Source organism: Condylura cristata, unplaced genomic scaffold, assembly GCF_000260355.1.
Source record: "Condylura cristata isolate star-nosed mole 26May11 unplaced genomic scaffold, ConCri1.0 scaffold00024, whole genome shotgun sequence".
Taxonomy (NCBI): Eukaryota; Metazoa; Chordata; class Mammalia; order Eulipotyphla; family Talpidae; genus Condylura; species Condylura cristata.
In genome coordinates this window covers 13639589-13666322 of record NW_004567125.1, presented here as the reverse complement: position 1 = coordinate 13666322, position 26734 = coordinate 13639589, and the positions used below count along the sequence as shown (strand labels likewise).

At 46.2% G+C, this 26734-nt stretch overlaps 3 protein-coding genes across 6 annotated transcripts in view; all 3 read left to right on the top strand.

Moving 5' to 3' along the window:
- The window catches only part of FCGR2B (Fc fragment of IgG, low affinity IIb, receptor (CD32)), a 16089-nt gene extending 11760 nt beyond the window's left edge, over nucleotides 1-4329 (top strand). For 3 of the 4 annotated variants that reach the window (XM_012729007.1, XM_012729005.1, XM_012729008.1), the window contains 2 exons: nucleotides 3533-3570; nucleotides 3676-4329. In XM_012729007.1, coding sequence (XP_012584461.1) covers nucleotides 3533-3570; nucleotides 3676-3765 — 128 coding nt within the window. In that variant the 3' untranslated portion in view covers nucleotides 3766-4329. The remainder of the gene's footprint in view (nucleotides 1-3532; nucleotides 3571-3675) is intronic. The other variant, XM_012729006.1, reaches the window with a different exon arrangement.
- Nucleotides 4330-12846: 8517 nt separating this feature from the next.
- FCRLA (Fc receptor-like A) lies at nucleotides 12847-18817 on the top strand. The gene is made up of 6 exons (XM_012728909.1): nucleotides 12847-12923; nucleotides 15925-15972; nucleotides 16261-16413; nucleotides 16691-16957; nucleotides 17422-17706; nucleotides 18516-18817. Exons 1-6 carry the CDS (start codon nucleotides 12896-12898, stop codon nucleotides 18815-18817), a joined length of 1083 nt encoding a protein of 360 aa, XP_012584363.1. The 5' UTR covers nucleotides 12847-12895.
- Nucleotides 18818-21113: 2296 nt separating this feature from the next.
- On the top strand, nucleotides 21114-26293 carry FCRLB (Fc receptor-like B). Its single transcript, XM_004688438.2, has 8 exons — nucleotides 21114-21133; nucleotides 21225-21325; nucleotides 21776-21816; nucleotides 22090-22110; nucleotides 22433-22687; nucleotides 24294-24560; nucleotides 25127-25423; nucleotides 25692-26293. The coding sequence occupies exons 1-8, from the start codon at nucleotides 21131-21133 to the stop codon at nucleotides 26105-26107; spliced, it is 1401 nt and encodes a 466-aa protein (XP_004688495.2). The 5' UTR covers nucleotides 21114-21130; the 3' UTR covers nucleotides 26108-26293.
- The last annotated feature ends 441 nt before the right edge of the window (nucleotides 26294-26734 follow it).

The window sequence follows — 26734 nt, the reverse complement described above, 5'->3', positions numbered from 1 at the left end:
TTTTGTACATTTTTTTTCCATCTCAATTATAATCCCTGCAGGTTTCCCATCTGTGGCTCCTCTTGTGATCATTTCCTGCTTGGGGAAGCTCTCAGCCTTTGCCAGAACCCTCAATTCTGGGCTACAGAATCCTTAGCATTTACTATATCCCCCACTTTTAACTTATTCATCCAGTTACTAATCCATTCACTCAATGAGGCTTGAGCAGACCTGCTGTGTGTCAGGCACCATACGGTAGGCAGGCGATGCCAGGATGGAGTCCAGGCCCTGCCCTCTGGGAATTCACAGGATGTGGGGAAGATAGAATCGCAAAGAGATCACTCATTAGGTGGGATGTGAACAACAACTGAGAAACACCAACGGGGGCAGAAGAGCTGGGGAACCCAGCACAGCATGGGGCAGTTAGAGGAGGTTGAGGGAGGCAGTGTGGGTAGGAGGGCCACACATGTTGGGGGCTGGGCTGCCCGAGCTCACATCTCAGCCACGTGGCTCACCTGCCGTCCAAATTCAGGTAGTCTCACACCACCTCAGTCCCTTCATCTGGAAGGTGAGGACGCAACCTAGAAATGTTGCACGGGGTGGTTAATATTGCATGAGCCTGGAGCCTCTGGACACTCCTCAGCCACAGCACGGCAGGCTGTGAGGTGACAGAAGATGTGAGGTTGGAGAGTAGTCATCAGTCAGGCAAGGAGAGCCAAAAGAACATTTTAGGTGTGGGGAACAAGACTTGTAGATGAGACACTTCGTGACCACAGTGAGAGTCAGGGGAGGGGCCATAACTTGCAAGGCAGGGAGGAAGGAGGTGAGACAGAGCAGAAAGATGGGTAAGGGGTCCATGTAAGCCACCTCAGAGAATTTAGCTGTGTTCCGATGGTGCTGGCAACACCACAGGAGAGCAGTGACGTGTTTCCTGGGCCTACCCCTTACCCAGCGCTTAGTACAGAGCTTGCCACGCAGTAAGATGCTCCACAGACATTTATTCAATAGCAGATTTGTCAGCTAAAGAAATCCACTCTGGGAAAGCAGCTTCTGTCCTCAGGACGAATGGAAAAAGAGCTGAGAGAGTAGGAAAGCAAAGTGGATCTCCGATAAGCAAATCACCGTGAGACATCACATTGAAAGGCACATTGCTGAAGAAAGAAAGGGGAAGAACACTTGAGAAAGAGAAAGTAATGGCACTAATATCTCACGTGCTTTGTCATCAGTTTACCAGGACTTGGATACAAAGACAATAGGAGAAATTATGAGAGAGAGAGTTGCTTTGTAAAAGGCATCGTGGGCCTAAGAGACACACCATGGGTAGCTGTTCTGACTCTCCCAGGGGTCCCCAGTGATGCTGGACCACAGATTTCTGGGCAAGAGACCTGGTAGTGGAGAGGAGAGAGGTAGCCTTGCTACTTCTAGTCTAGTCCAGCCCCTGGACCTTAGTCCTCAGATCTCAGACCCCATCCCATAATCCTACTAACCTCTATGTGCCCCTCTCAGCCTTCCTCGGAGCCCCTGAGCACAGTCAAATAATAGATACCCTTCTTAAGGAGCCAGGTGAGTATGGCTCCCCCTCATGATGACCCACTGGGGGCTACAGATGCGTGGAGCCAGCGAGGAGAGGCTTGTGTGTGGTGAGCTAGGGGCCTGGAGGGTAGAGCAGGGTGGAGCGAGCAGGGGAGGAGGGTAGAGGTTCAAATCACTTAGTCCATTCTGAGACTAACTCCCAGGCCTGAGGAGACCCTTACTGACGAGGAGTAGAAGGGAAGAAGGAAAAAGATGCAGGAAAAAGTTTGATGATGCCACTTTGAAACCATGAGTTGCAAGGCAGAAGCCCTGCCCCTAGTTCCAGAAAGAGAGGGGAGGGCCGTGTCCAAATCTCCGGGACCGAAGTGATGGGGACGTTTCCAAAGCAGGAAACACAGCTGTTTGGTCTTTCTGGGGACTTTGGCAGAAGTGGCACAGGACAAGGGTTATAAGTTATGAGGTTGAGGCAGATAGGATAAAGGGAGTAGGATTTCAGAAGGAAAGTGGGGAGGCCAGGGGTAAGTCTTGGATTGCTGAGCAGTCTGGCTGTGTGAGAGTGGTAGAACCCAGCTTTAGTGGCACATTAAGAGATGTTTTGGCTTCAGAATGTTTTTTTTTTTTGGGGGGGGGGATGTTTAAGGAAACTAGTGGGCTGTTCTCTATGGGCAAATCTTGGTTCTGATGTCCACTCCTGAAGGGCTATTGAATGTGGGCCTGGATTAACTGTTTTCATCATAAGGTGGCTATTTGTCAAGTTGTCCCCAGCATGAGGTTCAGTTGCTTCACTGAGAAAATGAGTGGGTTGTCCTTGAGGTCCTCTGAGCTCTTCCAGGCCTGACTTTCTGAGTCAGTGCCCACTGACCCTTGCCCTGTGCAAAGGAGAGGAGTGTTCCGGGCAACTTCCTGACTGGCTAAAGTCAGAGTTTTCTCAAGGGGCTCCGTGACAACAGAGATGGCAGGAGGTCCCAGAGGGCGCCACCTCACATCCTGTGACGTATGATTCAGAGCTGAGCCCCCAAGATTTGAGAGTTTGCACAAAATGACACTGCTTTGAGCAAGGCCCCTGTGTCCCTTGGCCAGGTCAAGTGGGGACACAGACCTGAATCTACACAAGAGTCAAACCAGAGCTAGAAAAAATGCAGACACAGCTGGATGGGCCACTCTGATATTTGGCTCTGTCTACACTGGCACAAATATTTTCCTAAGCACCTCTGAAGTCAGGCACTGGGGTTGATGGTTTCCAAGGCAGAGCTAGGTGGCTGAGATTGCTGAGTGGTAATGTATTGGAAGGAGAAGTCAGAATGTGGTTTGATCCAGAAATTGTGGCATGGCAAAAGAGGAACTCTGTGTGGCCAGGAGATGAGTAAAGAGACTAGATGCATTATTTAGACTTCTCCCCAACTTCTGGGACATGCTGCTTTGCAGATGCGAAGGCTGCTTCTCACACTGGCAAAGTGAGTTTGTTGTGAGAAACATGAGGGAGTTTGATGTATTTTAGCCATTTACCAGGAGAAGTACTGACTGGCTGGCTGGCTGGCTGGCTTCCCTGCAACCTCTTGCTCTCCTTCATCCTCACACTTCCTTGTTAATGTTATGGAGCACCAGAGTCTTCAAAGTTCCAACCAAGATGCCTTGCATCAGGCCCATGTAGAAAGAGCCTTGGGACTTCTCTCTGTGAAGTCTCTCATTGGCAAAAATCTGGATTTCATCTCACTCTGAAGCACTAAGCTCTCCCCACACTTTTCCAGTGTCTCTGAGCCCCAAATTTGCATGGTTTGATTCTTGAAAATGCTGTCATTCTCTGGAAAGAATGTGACCTGTGTCTGCTTCCCCTTTTCACTGTGGCCTATAGACAAGGCCATACCTGGGAGACTGACCACATTCAGCTCTAGGCCTAGAGACCTGTGCCAGGGACAGGGGTCCTGGCCTGTTTGGGGGCCTGGTTTTACAGCCTTGGCAGCAACATGAGGCGACCTACTGTAGCAGGGCTATGGCTGACCTCTGTGCTTTTTGCCCACAGCCAATCTCACTGATTCTGAAGAGGCTGCCAAAGTTGAAGTGAGTGATCCCAGCAACCCTCCCTCTTCCCACTCCCACTGCCTCTTCCTTTGCTGCATTCCTGTGAATTGTCTGATGCCCATGGCTCCTTTCTGCTTCCTGCAGGCTGAGAAAATAGTCACCTATTCACTTCTCTCACATCATGATGGCACAGAGGAAGAAGCAGAGCCCCCTGCTTTCCAGAAGCACCTTTAATCTCTGTTATCTTGGGGATGTGGGAAAAGAAACGAGAAGCTGGGATTTGGTGTCTTCAAGCCTCAACTCTCTTAGGGGTGCACCAGAGGGTGCTACAGTTCTGAAGGAGAAGAATCTTCAGTGTGTTCTTCGTGAGTCCTAAAGCTCCCCATCCCAAAGCTACAGACAATTTGGCCCAGACGATGAGTGAATTGATTCCTCCTGTGCCTCTGTTCTTCCAGCCAGCAAGAATCTTCTACCTTCCATCCACTCAATGACAGAAATTATAGAAACATGAGAAATGCTAATATCTACAAGCAGATATGATTTCAGAAATGTTGATCTATACTAACATATGCCAGAACATTAAAAGTGGTGTTTCAGGGGGATGGAATTACTCGTGATTTTTATTTTCTTTCTCTGTTTTTCTATACAGCTAATGTATTACTTTTTTAATAAAGTACTGTTAAGCCAGCATTTTGTCTACCTTTTAAAAGGCTGTCATGGTTGGAGTGTAGGCTGATCCAACATCTATTTTTTTTCAATGATAAGAATCTTGGGGAGATAGTAAGGGGTACTATGTGCAGAGGAGAGATGGGTATTTTGGAGTAGAGCATGAGAGTCCCTCTTCTTCCAGTGAATTTGTGTTCTTTCCATGTCTTCTCCCTATGGCAAGTGGTCATGCTCTTCTGGAACACTAGTGCTCAGGAGACCAAGTTCACACCAGTCCTCAGTGGGCATTACTGGGCTCTCCAGGCTTGCTGCTCTCCAGTTAGAGTAACCAGAGGATGTGAAGTCAGAAAAGTCATTGGCAGGTTAGAAATGACTGACAGCTTCCTTGGGAGTGAGGAAGGTTGTTGTTTGCCTTTGGTGAGGCCTTGTTTCCCAGGATGCTGACTAACATGGTCTGATTGTATCGTTCTCCTTGCAGTCAGGATTTATAGGCTTCCGCTATTGGGTAAGGTAGTTTCTGTCATTCCCACATTTTTAGTCCCACAGTCAGACTTCACACTCACATATGTTCGTAAGAAGGAACTGCAGCGACCATGATTGGGCTACTGGGGGCTCACTTTATGCCAAACTATGTCCTCAGGGTTAGAGAGTTTAAGAGTGTTAGCCATTCATATTTCTTCCCTTGTGATTTTTCTGTTCACATTCTCCTGTCATTTTCATAGTAATATGTGCCTTTATTTATAAATCACATCGTAGTGACTCACTTCCTTTTGTTTATATATAAATTGCTGTACTATACAAATTATATTTTAAATAAAATTACAGGTAACAAAAATGTTCATCACAATCACTTGTAAACCCAAAAAATCAGAAATAATAAATGTTAACATTTAAAGATCATCAATTCACAAGTCTGTCTCTAGCAACATGGATGTGTTTATTCTAAAGTTCAGGTCACGTAATATTTTTACATGCTTGTAAACACACATAGGCAAAAAATCATACTCATAAGCACGTAAGCTCAACTAATAAATATGAAGAGTAAAAGTGAATGTTCCTTCTTGTCCTCACTTTTTTTTTTAAGATTATTTTATGCATACAGAACTGGGGTACAGGTCAGAAGTGCAGGAGATGAGAGGATTCACCAGAGACAGAGTGGGGAGTAGAGCAGGCAGATCTACTGAAATACACTGCTGAGGGGAGCAGGGTGTGTGTGGGTCAAGAAAGGTCTGCCACGCCATGTGGGTCAGCTTCCTGGCCAGGAATCACACTCATGCTGCAGTGGCTGCAGATAGCTTCACAGTGCTGTGCTCTAACCCATTGCACCGCCAGGGAGGGCCTTGTCTTCATTTTTTTCCAATTCTACCCCCCCATTCTATAAGTAAACCACTGTTTGAATATTTGGTACATATTTCTCAATTTTTGGTATGCATCTAATACAGTTTTAAAAAGACAGTAGGGTCAAAATTTACATATGCTTATTCATTTGATTTATTTTTATTAACATATTGTACAGCATGTTCATGAAACTTTTTAAGGATTATACAGTATTCCATAGTTCAAATACTAGGCCATATTTAACCAACTACCAATTTTTCATCCTTTTAAATGCCATTATCAACCACATCTTTGCTTGATATTTTTTGTTGGATATGTGAATATTTCTGCTGGGTAAATTTCTAAAAGTGAAATCATTGACTCAAATGTTTTCATATTGTCTTTAGAAAATTCATTTACATGTCATCCCAAAACATACCAGGATGCCGATTTTCTGACACACTTGTCAGTGTTGGGCGTTTTTAATATTTACCAATCGATTCTAAAGGACTCTGTCACTGCCCCCTCAGAGAACATAAAAGCAGAGTAATAGATGTGGGAGAACAATGAGCAGTGAAAATCTCGCTGAAGAGGATGTTTGAAAGAAATCAGGTGCCACAGAACAAACTCAAATAAGGCTTTTTTAAAAAAAAGTGTAATCAGAGTATCTCTAATTTGTTTCACTCATTATATCGTATGTTATTTTTAAGATTTATTTATTTTTGCATACAAGAGCTATAGTATAGGACCCTCCCTGGTGGCACAGTGGGTTAAAGCACAGCTCTATGAAGCTGGCCACAGCCACTGCAGTACAAGTTCAATCCCTGGCCAAGGAGCTGACCCACCTGGCAAGGCAGACCTCTCCTGATCCTCCCCCTGCTTCCCTCAGCAGTGTATTTCAGTCCATCTGCCTGTTCTGCTCCCCACTCTGTCTCCAGTAAATCCTCTCACCCTCTGCACCTCTGGCCTATACCTAGTTGTGTATGCATAAATAAACAAAACTTTAAAAAAGAAAAAGAGCTCTAGTGTAGGCCAGAGATGTGAGGAATGTGTGTGTGAGAGGATTCACCAGAGACAGAGTGAGGAACAGAACAGGCAGGTCTATGGAAATAGACTGCTGAGGGGAGTAGTGAGGAGACAGGAGAGGTCTGGCCATGTACATTAGCTGCCTGGTTGGGGATTGCACTCCCGCTGTGGCAGCTGTGGATAACTTCATAGTGCTGAGACTTAACCCCTTGCACCTCCAAGGGAGGCCTTGTTTGTTTAGTTTACATATACGTTAAGATGAGAGCAGGTTGTTTGTGTTATTTACAGATGTATTCCAGTGTCTAGAACCATGCCTGGCAGTTACAGGTTTTTAATTAGTACTTGCTGAATGAATGAATGAAATTTTTATGATTTCTGGGTTATATAACATGCTTTGGAAGGCAGTTACCCCAAGAGTTCCAAAAGGTAATCATTTATCTTGAACATTTAAAAAATGTTCGATCTTAATATATATGGAAGTTATTTTTGGATCTGGTGTAAGAAAGGCCTAACCATTTTATGAATATAGAAATCAATTGTACCCAGATCATTTACTGAATAATTCCATGCTCCTTTATCATTCAAATCCCCCACATTCTCAGGCTTTCTTGCATTGTTCATTTGTCTATTTCTGCATCAATATCATATTTTTTATTAACTGTTACTTTATAGTGTACTTTGATATCTAGAAGGCAAGTTTTCTCCCCTTTTGTTTCAAGATTTTCTTGGCTAATATTTTGCTACTTCTTTTCCAGATACTCAAGAGTTCTGTAGCATTAAGAGACTGGTAAAATTGATTCTACTTATTTAGCACTTGAGTAAGGTTTGATGTTGGTGTCCTATTGAGTCTTCCCTTCCAGGAGCAACTTACAGTTTTTCATTCATTTAGATATGATAGAATTCTCCTCTAAATCCTATGTGGACTTGCTACCATTTTACAATAAATCTTTGGCAAGCTGTTTTTTCTTGTCATTATTGCTTTGGTCAGATTTTCTTCCCTATCTCTTAGAGTCAATCTTGAAAAAGTTTACTTTCCTAGGAAATTGTGCATGTTATGGTTGTACAATTGCTCATTATATTTTCTGTGTTTTGGTTATAATTTTGATATCTATACTTCCTTCTCTCATTCCTTTGAGCTTTTTTTTTTTTTCAGTTAAGTAACTTTGACAGGAAATAACAGGAAATGATGATTCAAGTTGGCATAAACTATGAGGAAATGTTTTATCTTGGAAAACATTAGTCCAGAGACAAGGTGTCCCCATAACATCAGAACTCTGGGCCACTTTTCTGGGGTTTGCTGAGTGCTGCCCTCCGGTCAACAGCAGGATGGTTACAGGATTTCTAAGCATCGTACCCAGACAGTTAAAGAACACAGTTACCTACTGTTCTCTGTTTTCTTAAGAATGAAGAAATCTTTCTTTAGTAACCTGCCCGTCATAGCGTATTATGGAGGACAGGGTCCCATGCCCATTCCTAAATCAATCACAATCAAACCACCATAATATCATTTCAAAGTGGAATGATTGCTGAAATCAACCTCCTTGACCACTATATTTATTTATCTTAATTAGACTTGCCAAAGCTTCACTTATTAATCTCATTACAGTTTTTAAAGATTGATCAAGTCTGGTTTTTGGTTGTTTTCTAATGTATTTCTTCTACTTTATTTAGTTTTACTGTATTTTTCATTTATTTATAAACTTTTGTTTTTAAACAAAATCACCAAACACTAATGTTTCTTCTTACTTTTATTGTGACCACACCCATTAGACTTTGATATATGCTCCTGTCATTGTTATGTTTCTAAACAAGCTATAACTTTATTTTTGTTTTCTTTTTTAAGTCAAGTTTTATTTACAGGAGTGTTTTGTTTCGCTTGTTTTCTGTCTAAGGAAAATGAGAGCTATCATTTTTGTTATCTTTTGCTTTTATTGCACAGAGATTGGTAAATGTGAACTATATGATTTTCTACTTGTGAAAGTTTTAAAATGTATGTGTGAAGAGAATGTGCTTTCAATTTTAAAGTTTTTATTTCCTAGGAAAGTAACACACACACAATTTGAGTTGTCTAGTGAAATACAGTATACAAGAAATAGCTGTTTCTTACCCCTTCCCTCATATCTTCTCAGTCCTATTTTGAGAAGCAATCGTTTTCATCAGTTTTAACTATGTCTTCTATTAATTTACCTCCATTTGCCAAGTAATACCATATGGTAGCACTTCTTTATTTTTCAGTGTTAGATGTTACCTATTTGATTCCTACTAAGAATACAAAGATTATTTTTATTACACTACACTTCCTCCTTTCTGACCCAGTTTTTTAATATAGCTTTATCACAATTTTTTGACGACTGTTCATTTCAGTGACAAATAATGCTCTCTGATTACATTTCCTTTTCTAAACAATCTTTTTCCTTTAGAGATAGTAACTGCTTCACATGTGTCATTTGTTTTTCTCTGTGCCTATTATCAGCTTTTCCCAGAATTAAAAAAAAACATTCTATAGCAACTTGTTCCTATACTATGGGTTGAAACACATTAAGTTGTTTTCCAGTTTCCCTGCTTCTTCTCTTCTCCTCCCCCAGGATCCTCCTTTCTCCTTTATCGCAAGCGGCAAGCGCTTCCCTCCTGGAATGTTCTCCATTCCTAGTTTGAATTGTTTGATTCTAGGCTCCCTGCACAGCTTTTGTCATTGGAATTTCCATCTTTTGTATTAAATATGTGTTTCCCGAATCTTTTGTTGTCCTATTTCTTGGTTTACCTGCTGGCACAGCAAGAGCATGTTTGCTAGGGGTGTGCTGAGAAAAGGCAAATGGATGGTATACCAGATGCCTGGGTTCACTTGTGCCTACTGACTGGTTCCCTTTCCCCTGAGAATGAAATTTATGAGAGGGAAAATAAGTGCCCTGGGAACAATGTTACCCCTGAGTAGGAAATTGTCTCCAAGAGTCTAACTTGTCCTTAAATAGAGTTTTCAGCTCTCCTCTTATTTTAAAAATCACTCCTGTATTGATTCTTCCAATTCCTGAACTCTCCTGGGATCTTTTAGAAAAATTATCTTCTTTTCATTAATATCCCCCTATTAAGGGAAAATACAGTCAATTCTCAAGAACACAATTTTATGGTCATCCCAGTTCTCCTTCATAGATACTCAACAGAATGTTTAATGATTAGATAGTGAAAAAAATCTTTATACCTCTATCTTAATCAGTCTTGTCAAAGATCTCTTTTATCTTTGCACAGAATTAGTTTTTGATTTTTTGGATCAAGTTTTTTGTTTGTTTTCTATCTTGCACATTGTTAATTTTTCCTGTTTTTTTTTTTCCTATAATTTTTAATGTTGAATAATATCCCATTTCTTTCTTTCTTTCTTTTTTTGCATTGAAGAACAGAGATGCAGGGGTATGAGGATTCACCAGCGACAGAGTCAGGAGCAGAACATGCAGGTCCACTGAAATACATTGCTGAGGGGAGCAGTGGCTGAGGTGGGGGGTGGGGAGGGCTTCTGTGCCATGTGGGTAACTCTCTGGCTGGGGAGTGAACTCAGGCAGTGGTGGTGGGTTGTGGCAGTGATATCACTAAGACAACACATAGGCCTCTAGGGAGGCCCCACAATCCCATTTCATATTTCCAGTACTTTTCCATTTTTTAAAAATATTTATTTATGTATGTATACAGAACTGGGGTACAGAAAAGCGGCACAAGTGTGGTAAAAGGATTCACCAGAGACAGAGTGGGGAGCAGAACAGGCAGATGGAAGAAGTACACTACTGAGGCTTGGAGCATTGGGTGAGTCAGGCGACTACTGCACCATGTGAGTCACTTCCAGGGTGGGGAATTGAACTCATACTAAAGTGGCTTTAGCTTCTTAGTGCTGTGCTTTAACCCACTGTGCCATAAGGGAGGGTCCTCTTTTCCATTTTTTAATACAAGGAATCTATAGAGATATAATCTCATCTGAGATACTTATCCTACGAGACAGTCTCTGTTTGCTGTACTCCTGTGTCCACAGTAATTAAATGTTTCCTACATATCTTCTTTTACTTTTACTGAAAAGCATGATTTCACTTAAATTAACAAGATTACTTAAGACTTTTCATCAAACAGCTTGTAGCATGCAGTTCTGTAACTATTCTTAGTCGAGTAAATCAAATCTGTCCATTTATGATTTCCATATAGTCATTGAAAATATTTATCTTTTACTACATCATGCTTCAGTATCAATTCTAAGGTCTCTACTTAGATTAGACATTGAAGAGCTTCTCGTTTTCTAGTTTTACATTTTTGTGTATGTCCATGATCCATTTTGAATTACTTTTCATGGAATGAGGTTCCCTTTCCCCCCGACCCCCCCATTTTTTACATCTGTTGAAAAAACTGCCTTTCTCAAGTTGAATACTTTTGTACCTTTGTCAAAGGTCAGTGGAGTATATTGGTGTGGGTCTATTTCTATTTCTAGTCTATCCTAATAGTCCATGTATCTGTCTGTCAGCCAACACCACAGTGTTGATTACTGTTGCCACATAGCACATTTTGAAATAGGGTAGACTGATTTATCCTACTTGGTTCTTTTTCAAAATTAGTTATTTCAATTCCTTGTTTTTCCACATTTATTTCATATAAATATTTCATATAAATATTGGTGATGTGTCTTCTTTTTTTTTTCTCCTTGGCAGTCTTGCTAGAGAGTTGTAAATTTTATCAACCTTTTGAACAGAGATCAGTTTTCAAATGCTCCAAAACCAGTGAAGGTACATCACCAAGAGTGAACCCCAATGTAAACTATGGATTTCGGGTGATGATGTGTCAGTTAGTGTAGGCTTATCAATTGTAACAAATGTCCCACAGCAGTGGGAGATGGGGAAAAAATTCAACAGTCCCTAAAGTCCTGTCTATTCCTGAGATTCTGTGTTTTAGAGCAAGCTAAGGTGAAGGTTCATCTATACACATTTCATTCTCTTAAATTACACAAGTTTGTCCTGGACTTGTCTTCCTCTTGTGACTCTGCTGGGTCTTTCACTTCACATCAGCTGCAAGACTTACTGCCTCATTGCCTCTCCCCACACCCATGCTCAACCCACCCTGGATTCCCTGGGGCCACTTGCATAAAACATATGCCTTTCCGACAGTGGAAAATTTATTCTAAATGCTTATTTTAGAATGAGAAATACTGCTTTCTTCTCTCTGTGGCTCATGTGAATGTGTCTGCTCTGACCTGTGGTTTTTGCATGACTGAAGAAGGGACACCGGGTGCCTCTGGGTCTTCAAACAGGACGGCCTCCCCCCCTTCTGATGGCCCTTGTATCATCTTCATGTAACCAACTGAGGTCCTGGTGGGTGTTATGATGGGAAGGGAGAGGAATGTGGTCATTATGAAAAGAGGCCTCTTTTTTGAGTGAGGAGACCTCACTCCAAAGCATTGTACTGGAGGCAGGGATCATGGCTCCCAGAGGCCAGCTAGCTAGAAGAGATGGAGAGGTGCTGTGGCCTCCATAGTGCCGCTGCCCCTGAGTCGCCTCAGGTTTCAGCAGCTATCCGATGCCTCCTGTCTCTAATTTCCTCAGGATGGGAGGCTGACGCTCTGACCATGAGCCTGAGCCCCAGGCTTACTGCTGGGTTCTCCAGGAACCCACTTTCTTTTCCCCTCTCCTCTTTCCCAGGGGACTCTCTCTATTTCATACTCAGATTTCCAATGGGATTGAATAGCCTTCCTTGTGCTGCAGAAACAGGGCTGAGAAATTTGTATACAATGAGGTGTATGGACTTTAGGTACTTGGCCCCTACAGGGGATTAATGTGAATATGATGTAGTGTCATTGCCAACATTCCTCACCCAGCCTTGCTCAGTACGGTCACTAACACCACACAAGGATTGGAGCTGGAGCAGGCAGGATACTTGAAACCTCATTGCTACTCTCCCAGAGATTCTGGGTCGCCTTTCAGCAATTGCCTGCCTCCCATTTCCCTTGGAACACTGACTTTCTGTGGAGTGTTTAGGAAGTCAATGGGAAATCAGGCAATTCCATGCTTTGCAAGACCTCCTGAGCTCTACCAGGAATTCTTGAACAAATAAATGAAGGTATAACTCTCGGTGTCATGCGCTGGCTGTGTTTGGCCCATTTGAAAACTGATGTGGGAACAACCTGGCCAAACCTGAATGATGAAAGCCAATCACAAAGTTGAAAATAGGCCCCAGATGCGGGGAGATAAGACAGTTAGATTTATTTCCTCTTTTCTAATTTGAGGGGTTTCATGTTGAAGAAAATCAGTGTGCTAGAGGCTGCAGAGAACAAACCACATTCACCATGAAGCCGGGGTGTGTCCTTACAACCAGGGCCTTCTACTGTTTTCCTACTATGCTCTGGGCAGCCCAGGTATTATTGGGTAAGTAAAATGATTGAATGTTGGTGTGGGAGTGGAGCTATGCCCGACTTTGAGGGAAGAAGACAAAGGAGAGAAATGTGGACCTACCTTCAGCCCTCCAAAGAAGCAAAGTTTGCAGGTAGGACATGAAGACAGAGAAAGTGTGTTGTGTGCAGGATTGAGTGGATCTTTCTGGATATTAAAATCTTCAAGCCCTTTCCATAATGTAAGTCCCCTGAGCATGATGTTCTCTTGAGTTACAATTCAACTCTTTGCTTCCTTGTCACAGAAAAATTTATGGAAAGCGCATTCTGCTCTTACTATCTCTAATCTTCATTTCTCACTTGCTCCTCCATGCCTGCAGTCCAGCTTCCCTAGAGTCAGTGTTACCCAGTGGGCTATAACCTCTAGCAACTGCATATTCAAATGCTCCTCTTACTGGACTTCTTTCTCTGTTGGCCACTTCTCTCAGCACTCCCCACTTGTCTGACTCCCTGTGCCATATATCTCCTTGTATTTTACATACCTCTCTTGATTCCTTTGGTGGCTTCGCTTCTCTTCCCCTTAAGACTGGTTTTTTCTACAGTTGCATCCTCAGCTGCCTATTCTCCTTTCTTTACACAATGTCCTTAGTGGGCTTATTTTCTGGATAAGACTTATGTAAGTGGCCTAAATTATCTCGCCAGTCCCAGTCATGCTTTGGAGTTTCACCTGCAAATATCAAGCTTTGCACAAATCACACCTACCAGTGTACTTCACAGATCTCTCAGCACAATTGCACCAGAGTTGAGCTCATCTGTCCTCTTGGCCCCTACCTCTCCTAATTGCATCTTTTATTTCTCTGATCTCAGTTAATGGCATCTACCCAAACATCCAAGCCAAAGATTTGGGCAACAACCTAGATTCTTCTGTCTTCTGCAATCAACCCTTCTGCAATTTCAGCAAAATTGGCCTTCTCAATTGTTCTTAAAGTCAGTCCCTTCCCTAAAACGTAACTAGTGGCATCCTGGGATGAGGCCTCATTGTTTCAGACTTGAGCCCATCTAATAACCTCCTGACTAACATCCCCATCTCTGTCCTTAAAATGAATTTTGCATTCTGCAGCAAGTGATTTCAAGCATTCAAGCTCGTCAGCTCAACTCCTGATCATGGCACACAATGCCCACCATAAACTTGCCTCTAATTAACTGCTTCAACCTGGACTCCCACCCTTTGAACCTTGTAATTTATGTTTCAATAAATCCCAACTGGCTTATACTAATACATTTACATACCAAACTCTTACCTGTCTCCAAAGTTGGCTTATATTGCTACCTCTGCCTGAAGCCACTATCCCCATGACTCTCTGGTCCCCTATCTCATACCAACCTCTAGGTATCCCAAAACCTCAGTTTAGGTGGTATCTTCACCAGGAGATTCTCCTTTCTATTCTGATGGCTGCCTGTGAGGCCTCTTTCTTATTAGTTTCTTCCTCCTGCTGAATAATCTCTTTATATAGTTTTGTCACCCAGAAACTGAGTGTTATTTGTAAGCAGGGACAATGCTTTTTTCCCCTTCAAATTTTGGTTCTATTTAATAATGTAAAGGAACTGTATACATAGGCCAGAGATGCAAGGGTGAAGGATTCACCAGAGACAGAGTGGGGAGAAGAACAGGCAGATCTACTGAAATACACTGCTGAGGGGAGCAGTGGGCAAGCAGTGGTCTGCTGTGTCATGTGGGTCAGCTCCCTGGCCAGAGATTGAACTCAGGCCACAGAGGTGATAGTGCTGAGACTTAACCCCTAAGACACTAGCCTGTTTTTGTTTTTTAACCTTGTCTTATTGATCTTTGAATTCTCAGCACAATAATTTTGTTGAATTGTGTTATTGAACTCATAAAAGTAGCACTGGTATGGTGAGACCCCTTGGCTTGGAATCAGATCCTATGCTCTCAAGCCCTTCCTCTATTTACTAGTTGTCACTTTGAAAGGTCCCTTTTTTTCTCTGAATTCAATTTGCTCATTCATAAAATGAGAATAGTACCAATCACATAGTTTATTGAGTGAAAGTGCCTGGTAGCCCAATGAGATTTTTTGTTTTCAAAAAGAAGAGGCATTTGAGTCCTGTGGAGGGCCTGTAGGGGAACTGAAAGGGCCCCCGTGTGGGGCGGGGAGCTGAGAGAAGGCCTCAAGGGGCATCTGTTTCTGATGTCATAAAAATTAGTATGTCAAGAGAGAGACCTTGCTAAGTAAGGTGAAACTACAAGGTCAAAGAAGAGTATGGCCCAGTGAGAGATTAAGGAAAAAGAAGAGGGGCAGAGAGGGACAAGGAAGGACAGAGGGAAGGATGAAGTCCATGTGGAAGACCATGGGGCTAAAGGGAGGACAAGAAGTAGCAATCAAGATGGGACAGCTACACTTCTCTGGCCCAGGTCAGAGAATCCATAACTCAAAGGAAGATTGTCCCACTGTTACCAGCATGGGCTGGGTGGAAAGGATTGGGGGTGGAGAGAAGGGCAGAGAAAGGGCTCTACCATTGTGGGGAAAATTCTAGAAGCAGAGGACATCAAGAGAGAGAGGCAGCTGCCTATTGTAGAGCTGAAAGGGGAAGAGAGACACAGCCACATGTTGAAAACTACTAGGAAAACAACATAGTCAGGTGAAGAGTCAAGGATGAGAGTCCAGTGACTTGGAGGAAGATGAGGCTAGGAAGAAAGCCCCCAAGGCAGGTGCGAGGACTGGAATGGATCGTGTCTGAGCAGTGAAGTAAATGCCCACTGCGTGCAGACTCAGACACACTTGACTTTCTCATTCTGTTTTCTACTCTCTTTTTACATTTTGGGTAAGTTAATTTGCCTTTCTGTGTCATTAAGATTTATAAAATAGAGATGGAACCGGGTACCTAGTCACTTTGTGAAAATTAGATAAGATTATGTGGGGAAGTGCCTGGCAACGTCTGGTACAAAGGAAACACCCAGTGAGTGTGGACTCTGATGGCCTTCCTTCCCTCCTGCCTGCTGTTCGCCTGCCCTGGGATCACAGCTGTCTCGGGCCTCCCGTTTCCTGCACCAGAAGCTGGAGGTCATAGTGGTAAGTTCCTACCCTGCTCCTCTCCCTCCTTGCGTTCCCACAGTCAATGTGTGGAGAACACCTGGAAACCAAGTCTCCAGGTGAAAACTGTCCCTCTGAGAGACCCACATGGGTGGGTTGCAAAACCACATTTGGTATCTTCTGATTCTCATTCAAACAAAGAGAGGAAGGAGCCTTGTGGAGGGCAATTTCCTGCCCCCTTTGTAGGCTGGGAGCTTGGAGATGGCTGGGTGCAGGCAGAGGAAGCAGTATAAGCCACCTGGTTCTTCTGGGACATGCCCTCCGCAGCTGCCTGCCTTGAGACACTGCAGCATGAAAGACCTGTCGGTGCCCAGGACAGTGGCTGCCACACCGAGGACATCTTGACTGACCCACAGGAAATGGACTTCCAGGGCAAGGGCTACACCTTCAGCGAGCCATTCCATCTGATTGTGTCCTACGGTAGGACTGACCAGAGCACTCCCTCAATTTCCAAACCTCTCCTCTCAGCAGGGCACCCCCCCCACCCCAGGTGACTGCTGGGGTAGGGTACCATTTTCCCCATCAGCAGCCAGGGTGTCCTCAGTTTCAGGTTTTAAAAATGTTACTCCATACCCCCAAATGGAGGAACAGTGACCTGAACTCTTAGAAATGTTTGGAGGGTGAGGGTGTGCTGTGGAGAGCACTGTGGATGTTCCCAAAGGTGGGAGAGGGTGACAGCTCTTGCTTTCGACCGCAGACTGGCTGATCCTCCGTGGGCCGGCCCAACCTGTGTTTGAAGGGGACCCGCTGATTCTACACTGCCAGGCCTGGCAAGACTGGCCACTGGCCCAGGTCACCTTCTTCCGAGATGGTTCAGCCTTGGGTCCCCCTGGACCTCACATGGAGTTCTCCATCGCCGTGGCACAAGAGGAAGACAGCGGGCACTACCACTGCAGTGGTGTCTTCAAAAGCCCTGGTTCTGGAAGTCCAGAAACGGCCTCTTCTGTGGCTATCACCATCCAAGGTGAGGGTGAGGGGCAGTGTCTTTGTGCGAGAGCGCCAGGTCCTCTTCCTTTGGCCTGGTGGTGGTGTGATCACTGAAGGCCTATGGGCCAGCTTACTGGCCTGTGCCCAAAGGGGCTCTAGGCGGGCCTCACCTCAGCATTATCTGTCCAGGTCAATTAACCCCCTCTTGTGGGGGTGACCCCTCAAACATGGAGTCCCACATAGTTACAACCACCCACATCTCTGTTTCCCTATGGTCACAGATGGGGTTTCTGGACTATGGTGAGATCAACCATGTCTGGTTGATGACGATAGCTCTAGGCTGCTCTGCTTAAAGAGGAGTTGAAAGGTCCAAATGGAACTTTTCTAAGAGGGATCTCCCTGATGGGAAGGCGGGGGAGGAATTCCAGTGGCTCTTTGCCTGTCGTGGGTCCACCTGAACATAGGAGACTGAGCTCTCCCTCTGGCCTCTCTCTCCTCCAGAATTGTTTCCGGCCCCAGTTCTCAGAGCCACACCTTCAGCAGAGCCCACAGAAGGGGGCCCGGTGACCCTGAGCTGTCAGACAAAGCTGTCCCCACAGAGGTCAGCTGCCCGCCTCCTCTTCTCCTTCTACAAAGATGGCAAGATGGTGCGTGGTGGTGACCTCTCCCCAGAATTCCAAATCCCCAAGGCATCCAGGGCTCACTCAGGGTCCTACTGGTGTGAGGCAGCCACTGAGGATAGCCACGTGTGGAAACACAGTCCCGTGCTGGAGCTCAGGGTGCAGGGTGAGTGTACCTTGTGTCTGTTTGGTGTGTGTTTGAGAAGAGGGAAGAGGGAGAGTGAGCCTGTGAGTTGGGGTTGGCGTCAGTGGTTAAGAAAGGACACAGAGGAGGAAGGAACAATCAAGCGGAGTTCCTGGTGGCAGAGGAGCACGAATAGGGAGCTTGTCCTTCAGACCACAGTGCACACCTCACCAAACCACGACCTAGGCCACGCCCCGCCACGGCTGCCCCACTGACCTCACGTTCTTTTACAGTCTCTGCTATTTTGTAAGGAGATGGTCTCTAGAATGAGGGTGTAGTAGTGTGGAATTAATGTCCATTCTGGGAGCCCCCTTCAGAAGGTTGAACTTGACCCGAAAGGAAAGATCTGTGGTTTGAAGTCATGTTGTAAAGAAAATAGAATGGAAGTAACAGGAGGGGCTCATTCCCCAAGGGGATAACGAGGGCATCATCCAAATACTAAAGACTGAGACAAGGGGGGCTCAGTGTAACAACATCACAGCAACACCATTCACGGTAGCGAGGCTGCCTTAGCTCCCACCCACCGCGTCCATACTCAGGGAATTTGGTTCTACCTTAAAAGAGGAATTGACCAGCCAGTGTCCATTGCCTCCTGACAAAGCCCTCACTGCTGAAGATATTCAAGGTGTCCAACTCCAGATTCAGGTTTGGACAAGGAGTACACTAGAGTCCCCAAGTTTCTGCTGGGGGCCCACAACTACTTTCTGAGAATACGGAGGCTGGCCAGGGTGCCGAGGGTAGGGCCTGAGCCAGACTTCACTCTCACATGTGCCTCCTGCTCCCTCATCTAGGTCCTTCCAACCCTGCTGCACCCTCCAGCTTGAATCCAGCTCCCCAGAAATCAGCTGCTCCAGAAACCACTCCTACAGAGCCCCCCAGCTCTCTGCCTCCACCACCTGTCTCTTCCTCTGAGGACCCAGGCTTCTCCTCTCCCCTCCGAGTGCCAGACCCCCACCTGCACCACCAGATGGGTGTTCTTGTCAAACAAATGCAGGATGTGAGAGTTCTCCTGGGCTACCTGGTGATGGAACTAAGGGCTCTATCCCATCGCCTCAAGTTGGAGACCCCAGAGAGTCCTGCCAAGGACATGTAAAAGATTCTCAACACCCCCAATAAATCCAACTCTTTCAGACATTTCCCCAGCCTTAATCAGCCACATAAGATAGCTAATTTTTTTTCAGTACTGAAGCACTGGCCTTTAATTTGATTTATTTGCAAAGTACCCTTCAAGGGTCTATTAGGAGAAAAGAAAAGAAATGTAATATGATCTCTAATCTCAGAAGAGAGGTCAGTGGACATTTGTGATGAAGACCTGGCCTCGTACAGATAAATAATTGGAAAAGGAAGGACGATTTTAAGAACTTTTTCACTTAGTTGTAGTTATGCTTCTTTGATTCTATATCAAAACTTGCAAGTGGTGGCTTTTTAAGGATGAGTTGCAATACAAAATCTGTAACCATATCAATAATTGGTTTTTTATTGTCACCTTAAAATTTGTTAGTCCTTCTTTCCATGTATCTTTCATCTACGTGTGGGTCATCTAAAAATATTGGCTCACAAAGTTATACCAATCTAAAAATATTGACTCACAAAGTTATACCAATCTTTCAAAGGTTGCTACCATTTCATGTACATATTTTAAAAATCACATTCAATATCACCACAAAAGTTTAATTACTGGGAAGCTATCAAACTCATGATGATGAATATAGTCTTCCAAAATTCTAGTTTTCATTTGAAAGCTTTAGTTTTATCATTGGCCATATTACTGTCAGATATTTTTCTGAAAAGAAAATGTCCTCTCAGACACACTTTTCAGAAAATGTCTGCAATATACCTAAATTTGAATGACCACTGTTACAGTCATTCCTTCAATTAATAATGAGTTCCATGAAAAGGCTTCAGTCCAGAACTCAAACAATTATGCAAGCTCTCTCCCTGGAGATGGCTCTTCCATCTCAGTCTGGGGCAGGAGTGCATGTTTACCATATCATCAGCCAGAATATTAAGAAGATGCCTATAGGAGCTCAGCATTCAATAAAATTAGATTTTCATTTACTGTGTCATTGAGGATTTGTGTGTGTCTGTGTGTTTTAAGATTTATTTATTTATGCACACAAGAACTGGGATACAGGGCAGAGGTGTAGAGGGTGAAAGTGTTCACCAGAGACAGAGCGGGGAACAGAACAGGCATATTAACAGAAACACAGAATCTGTAACCATATTAATAATTGTTTTTTATTGTCAACTTAAACTGCTGAGGGAGAAGCGGGCGGGTCAGGAGAGGTCTGCTGTACCATGTGGGTCACCTCCCTGGCTGGGGACCCAACTCATGCTGCAGAAGCTATGTATTTAACCCATGCAGCACCAGGAAGGGTTCTATTTGTTTTGTTTTCATTTGCTTTGAATACATGAAGGAAAATAATACCTGTCGGTGCCATTAGCTGTACGGGTCCCTTATCCCCATTGCTTTTAGCACTATTGCAAATATCAACCCAGTGAAAGAAGATAAATAACCTCTTAGTACTGCTATAAAAGGATTTGACTTTGCAGACCTCCTGAAATGGTCACGAGACTCCCCAGGGAGCCACCGAATAAACTTTAAAGAGTTATTGTTCAAGATCATTGTTCAAGACCCTCACATCTTGTCCAGGCATTATGTCATGCACAAGAGGCTTCAAAGAATGGCTCAGGTAACAAGTAATTGCTACATTTGTCTGCTTGGTCAAAGGGGTAAAGAACTAGAAATTCTGTGGGGAAAGTCCTGGCTGGAGAAAAATATTCCATTTAGCCTAAAATAGAGAAATGTTGGTAGGCTCTACACACCAAATCTGAACACTGTGTGATGAGAAGCCTAATTCTGGAGATTTTCTGAAGTCTGGTAAAGAGGCTGAGACTGGGGTCAGAGTGATGAGTCAGCTTGTGGAGACTAAAGGACAGCGGATGTCCTGTCACCAGTCAGTCTATGGGGCAGACCTTGGGGAAGGTTGTGGAGGAAGTGGGGTCCACCTGGCAGGGATGGGGAGTCAGGCAGGGGGTTTCTATCTGCTCCAGTATCTAGCTCAACTCGCCCTCCCCATGAACATGTCATGAACATGTCATCAAATCCCCCCCCCCCCACTTCTCAGGCCCATACTATTCTTTTTTCTACCAAAACCTGCTTTCAAAGCAGGACCTGAAATGGCCAAGAGCATTGGTTGACCAACCCCTTTCCTTATGAGGCACTTGCATTTTTAATCTGGACCAACACAGTAACAAAAGGAGAAGTTGTGGGGTCTCTGGCTGGAACCTTGGGCAGCCACAAGCAAGAAGGGGAAGAGGCTGTCTTAGAAGGCTGACAGCATCTGACAGTCCATCTCCTTCCTGCCCAAATCCAAGGGGACAAGGTACCCAGGACTAAGCAGCCATGGTGAGGACAGTAAACTGGCCAAAGAGACATACTATCAGGTTGGAAAATTCATTAAGTATTTACATGAGAATTCAGGCTCCCTGTCGTCCAGGGTTGGGTCACATGGCTTGAAAAAACACAACAAGTGTGTCCAGGACGGGGGTGTCTGAGAGGAGCTTCTGAGGGACTGAAGCAGTTACTTTGCTGCCACAGGTAAGGAATCCCAGAACTGGGGTGCAATTAGGAAGGGTCTTGGAGTGGGTAGAAAAAGGAAGTAAGGCACCAGGGAGTGGAGGTACACAGGTTGAGATCACTGAGAACATGAGGCTATGTCTTCCTCAACTGACCTCACACAGCTGACTAGAGTAGGAGTGGGATGTCATGGGATCCGGAAGGCAGCAACTACCTGGCAAATGTGGGGTTCCACACGGCTTTCTTAAGCCAAAGAGGGCACAGTTTCTATAGGAGTTGAACTGGCCTGAGTTGTGAGGTAGCTTCAGGGTGGCAGATGAGACAGAGCCTGGAGCTTAGGCTGCTCAAGGCTGACATGCAAGCAACCTCAATCCTCAATTCAGGGATGGGCAGGAGAAGCCTTGCACTCGGTGGGCAGCACCAGCCACCTCTCTCCCCACCTCAAGCAGGCACCTCCCCATCCTTCCGCAGCTGCTGCAGCATGTGGGTTCTGACCACCCTACTGCTCCTGGGTGAGTCCTGGATAAGGCATCAGCGTGAAGACTCTGGTGAGGGGTAAGGAGTGTGGGGGGCAGGGTACTCAGTCCTCCACTCCAAACAGTTCCTTATGTACTTCTGGAGCTTTAAAGAGGAGGGGAGTTGTCAGTGCTGGGGTAATTAGAGGATTTGAGAGCTGTGGGTTCACTCCCCCATGGTCAAGAGCGTCCCTTTACTTCTCTACTGTTCTTGTCATCATCAAGACAAGATTTATAATAATTATTATAATTATTGTTATTACTTTGCAGTTCCAAGCAGTGGACAAGCTGGTGAGTCTTCACATCCCTCGCCCCTATTTTCCATAACTCACTCCTGCCTCACGTGACCTGCGTGTGTAAATGCAACCTCTCTGTTCTGGGAGTGTCTCTCCCTCTCCTCCTCAAGCCCATGAGTCAGTTTATCTGTAATGGGTGCTGCTGAGGGACTGAGGGCTATTAGCCCCATATACTGGGACTCCCTGTGGGGAGCGGTCAGGAGTGTGGGCCCGGTCTTGGAAGTTGGCATTTTCTGAGATTTCCCAGGCTCACACAGCATCTTTGGATCCCTCACCTTGATTTTCTTTCCCATGTTGTTCCCTCCCAACAACCCCAGCTACTCTGGAGAAGCCCGTATTGTCTCTGCACCCTCCCTGGACAACCATCTTCAAGGGGGAGCGGGTAACCCTGCGGTGTGATGGATACCATCCCCTGCTCCTGGAGCTGAGGCCCATCAGCACCCTCTGGTATTTGGGTCACCTCCTCCTCCCCTTCCACAAGAAGAGCATTGAGGTGCAGTCCCCAGGGGTATATCGATGTCAGACACGGGGAGCACCAGTCAGCGACCCCATCCACCTCTCCGTCTCCAATGGTGAGTGTCCCGACAAGCCTGCTCTGGAGATGCCACCCTCCTGGGGAAGAGGAGCCTCATGCCCATCATGGCGGGATTGGAGGCCATCCACACTCTGGAGCAGGCAGGGGCCAGTGTGGTACATGTGGAGATAAAGGTTCCCTCACCCTCCTGCTACAGGGGATTATAAATAACATTTGTCTCTTTATAGGCAAGTTCAGGAGAGCAGAGACTGTGAAGAACAGGGGTGGGCAGAGAAGGGGGTAAAAGAGGGCACTGGGATCCTGGGATGGAAAAAGGGCAGAGCAAAGTGGGAAAAGAGGCTCCCAGACTGGCTTCAGGCAAGGGTGGAGGGTGGGAATTATTCTTGTTTTAAACAGTGTGATACTTCTCAGTACCTCCCATCAGTAAACTAGGAACAATAATAGAATCTATCTCTTTGGTTGTTGTGAAGAGAAAAAGGAATTACAACATGCTGTTCGAGAAAAAAGTAGCAATTGAACAAAACACTTAATTAAAATGTTATTATAGATATGTATACATAATGTGCATACATAGAAGTCAATTAAGAAACTAACTCCTGAGGATACTTAAAGGGTTTCGAAACAGAGTAAGAGAAATAAAATTATTAGTTGACTAAGGCAGAGGATTTGCTCTTATGTAGGCAATATTATATTGGTTAGGTTAGGTTAGGTTAGGTTAGGTTAGGTTATCTTAGCCTGGTAGGCCACAATTTACAAGCTAATTTAAAGAACCTCACGGAGGAACCAGATTAGTACACACAGACACTGCATATTCATACTCTGTAACTTATTTGGAAATTGTCAGCGAGTACAGTTAGGATACTGAGCACAGCAAGTAGTGGTTACTGCTCACAAAATTCAGAGTCATAAACTGAGGCTGTTAACTTGCAAAATTCTTTCTCAATTTGAATAAAATGCCTAAAAGGGGCCATGCCAGGGCATGTAAGTGTCAGCTGTGATGATGGTGATGCAGATATACTGGGTTCTGGGGAAGTTCCCTAAGACTGTCCTGGGGCCTCAGGGGAGTTTGGGGGAGGAGATAGGTCTAAGCAAGACAAGTAGACCTCAGCTAAAACTGGCAAAGAGAAATGGCATGTTCATAGCCTCTGGACTCAGAACTGGGTGGTGTCTACCCCAAATGCAGTGTGAATGGACTTGGCTAGCATTGGCAATGGAAGGTGGGGAGGGAGGGTATAGGGGAGACCGGCTGGGGAGGGAATGCTAAGATGATGCTAGGGAGGTCAGCAGGGACCATGTCAGAAGTCAACCAGGGACCAGTTTAAGGAGTCAGCCTAGATTCCTGTGCACATTATTCTTTACCGCTAAAAAGGAGTCTTGGGCATCTTTGGTCTCTAAAAAAATGCCAGTCTTTCCATTCCCCCCCCCTCACCAACTGAGGTTCTCCAGGACCTGTCACCCAGTAAGGGGTGGAGGGGGGAATGCTGGGGGGGGGGAGAAGGGAGGAGAATGGAAATAATAGCCTCTGGGGTGGCGGTGGGGGTGGAGGGAAGCCTAGAAAAATGGAAAACTCCCCCACCCCACCCCCAACTCCCCAGGGCGGGAGGTTCTTTTGAAGTCAGGTCTGTCTGTGGTGCCTGTCCCAGACTGGCTGATCCTGCAAGTGCCCTACGCGTCGGTGTTCGAGGGTGAGCCTCTGGTCCTGCGCTGCCGCGGCTGGTACGACAAAGCCGTCTACAAGCTCCATTATTACCACGACGGGCAGGCGGTCCGTTACTTCCACTCCAGCGCCAATTACACCGTGCCGCAGGCGCGTGCCAGCGACAGCGGTCACTACCAGTGCTCCGGGACCATGCGCATACCAGTGGAGAGCGCGCCCATGTTCTCCGCCAAGGTGGCCGTGACCGTGCAAGGTGGGAAAACCCGGCGCCGGGGAAGGAGGAGGCCGCGTACTGGGAACGCGGTGCAAACTCACGTAGGGGCCGGGAGGTGGATTTCTGTGCTACCCCCTGGACGCTTTGTCCTCTTCTCCGCAGTGAAGGCGCCCTGATCTTCAGCCTGCGTGGGATGCCCCCACATATACACCCTGGCTTCTTACTCAGGGGGGGGACCCCATACGGAAAGCATCTGTTCAGAACCCCAGTCAGAGTGAAGGAGGTAGTGGTAGGGGTCGCTGCGGGCCTGGGGTCAGGGAACTGGCAGCCAGCCCTTCTAGGCGGGAGAACCGAACCCTAAGGATGTGACCTGAAGGGGCCAGCCTGGTGTGACCTCCTTTCAAAGGACCTCCAGTCCTTTGGGGACACATTTCTGAAGGCGGTACCCCCTTCCCTCCACGCGTGCGCACAGCCTCCTCTCACTTGCGGGTGGCCTCCTGGACAACAGGGAGCCCCCGCGGGTGGCTGGTAGGAAAGCGGGGTCGTCCCAGGATACTGCCGCTGGTCGCGCGCGCGCACCCTCAGCCTCGGGTCCCTCTTCCCAGAGCTGTTCCAGGTCCCGGTGCTGAGGGTGTTGGGCCCGGCGCAAGCCCGGGGGGCGGCAGGAGGCGGCGTGGTCCTGCGCTGCCATACGCACCTACACCCGCAGAAGCGCGACACGCCGCTGCAGTTCGCCTTCTACAAGTACAGCCGGCCAGTGCGCCGCTTCGACTGGGGCGCCGAGTACACGGTCCCCGAGCTAGAGCACGACGAGCTGGAGTCCTACTGGTGCGAGGCCGCCACCTCCACCCGCAGCGTCCGTAAGCGTAGTCCCTGGCTGCAGCTCACAGGACGGGGTGAGTGCGCACAGCCCTCCCCGGAGTTCCATCCCGCAGAGACCGCCTCTCAGTCCCCCGACTCTCCCTGCACGCCCGCTCCTGCCCCCTACTTTCGCTCCTCCCTTCTCTCTGTACCCGCCTTCTCCTTCCCACCTTCCACCCCCCTTCCCTTCTCCCCCAACCCTCCTTGCCCCTCGTCTGTCTCCCCTCACTCGCTCTCTGCACACCCTTCTCCCCCAAACTGTGGGAGAACAGTTCTAGCCGCGTGGTGCTCGGCGTGTTGCATTCACAGCTTCTCTGGACCCAACATCCACCTCCGCCCCAGCACCGCAGTCAGCAACCTTGGCACCCGGTAGCAAGCCGCTCTCCTTCCGAAAGCCCCCGGTGTCCAGATCGGTGCCGTCGGTCACCGCCCTTCCAAACACCACCTCGGCAGGGCAGCAGTTGCCTGCTGCTGGCAGATCCCCCACAGCTGGGCCGCCTGCCTGCACTGCGCCAGCTTCCTTGGAACGAGCACCAGAAGCCCTGAAGTCCGACATGGACCTTCTGCTTCGGGAAATGCAACTGCTCAAAAGCCTTTTGACCCGAGTGGTCCTGGAATTAAAGGATCCACCGGCCTTCCCAGAGCACAAGGGAACACTCAAAACCCCCACTTCCCACTTTGCTGTGAGCCAGGGAACCGTGGGGACCACTGAGGTGGAGACCTGAGCCTGGCGGCTGCTGCCTGTTACCCCGTCCACCACCCACAGGTCCACTAATCCCTGGTCTCTCCGGTTCTCAGCACCGCGCTATCTCCAAGCCATTTTGTTTGTCCTGTTGTTTTGCTTTGGTTTTAAAGAATCCAGCATAAAGCATGGCGGCTGCTCAATTCAATCTGGAAGAGCACCTTTGAGCGGTTTGTAACTACACCATCTTCCCTTCCAGTTCTTCCACTGGGTTCAGTAAGGAAGTAAACACCTGGTATTGACTGTGTGGAGGTTTATGTTTCGGGCTGAATTCAGTCATCCTAGCTCTAACCAGTACATATTTCAACAGAGCAAGTTTTGGGTACATAAGAACCTTGAGTAACTGGGCATTTTAGCATCAGGTGGTAGTTACTCACAATGAAATTACTGTTATTTTTTAAAAGACTTTCATTTCCACTACTGATGAGTTTCTACCCTCAAAGTCCTGGATTCGACTTCATTTTAGAGAGAAAGATATTTGTGTGGCTCTCTGTCTTGGAAGACAGAGTTTGTTCAATGCATTTCCTACACCGAAGTAGCTGGGGGGACTGATGGGTGGAAGCACCAGGCAGGCCACACTCACCTCAACTGTAAGTTAACTAAGTAGTAC

Bases quoted from the DNA above. Each gene is read 5' to 3' on its own strand.
- FCRLB (XM_004688438.2), top strand. The intron at 21,326-21,775 runs GTAAGGAATCCC...ATCCTTCCGCAG, and splicing joins CAGTTACTTTGCTGCCACAG to CTGCTGCAGCATGTGGGTTC. The intron at 24,561-25,126 runs GTGGGAAAACCC...CCCTCTTCCCAG, and splicing joins GGTGGCCGTGACCGTGCAAG to AGCTGTTCCAGGTCCCGGTG.
- FCRLA (XM_012728909.1), top strand. From the start codon at position 12,896: ATGCTCTGGGCAGCCCAGGTATTATTGG. The intron at 12,924-15,924 runs GTAAGTAAAATG...CTGGGATCACAG, and splicing joins GGCAGCCCAGGTATTATTGG to CTGTCTCGGGCCTCCCGTTT. The intron at 17,707-18,515 runs GTGAGTGTACCT...TCCCTCATCTAG, and splicing joins GCTGGAGCTCAGGGTGCAGG to GTCCTTCCAACCCTGCTGCA.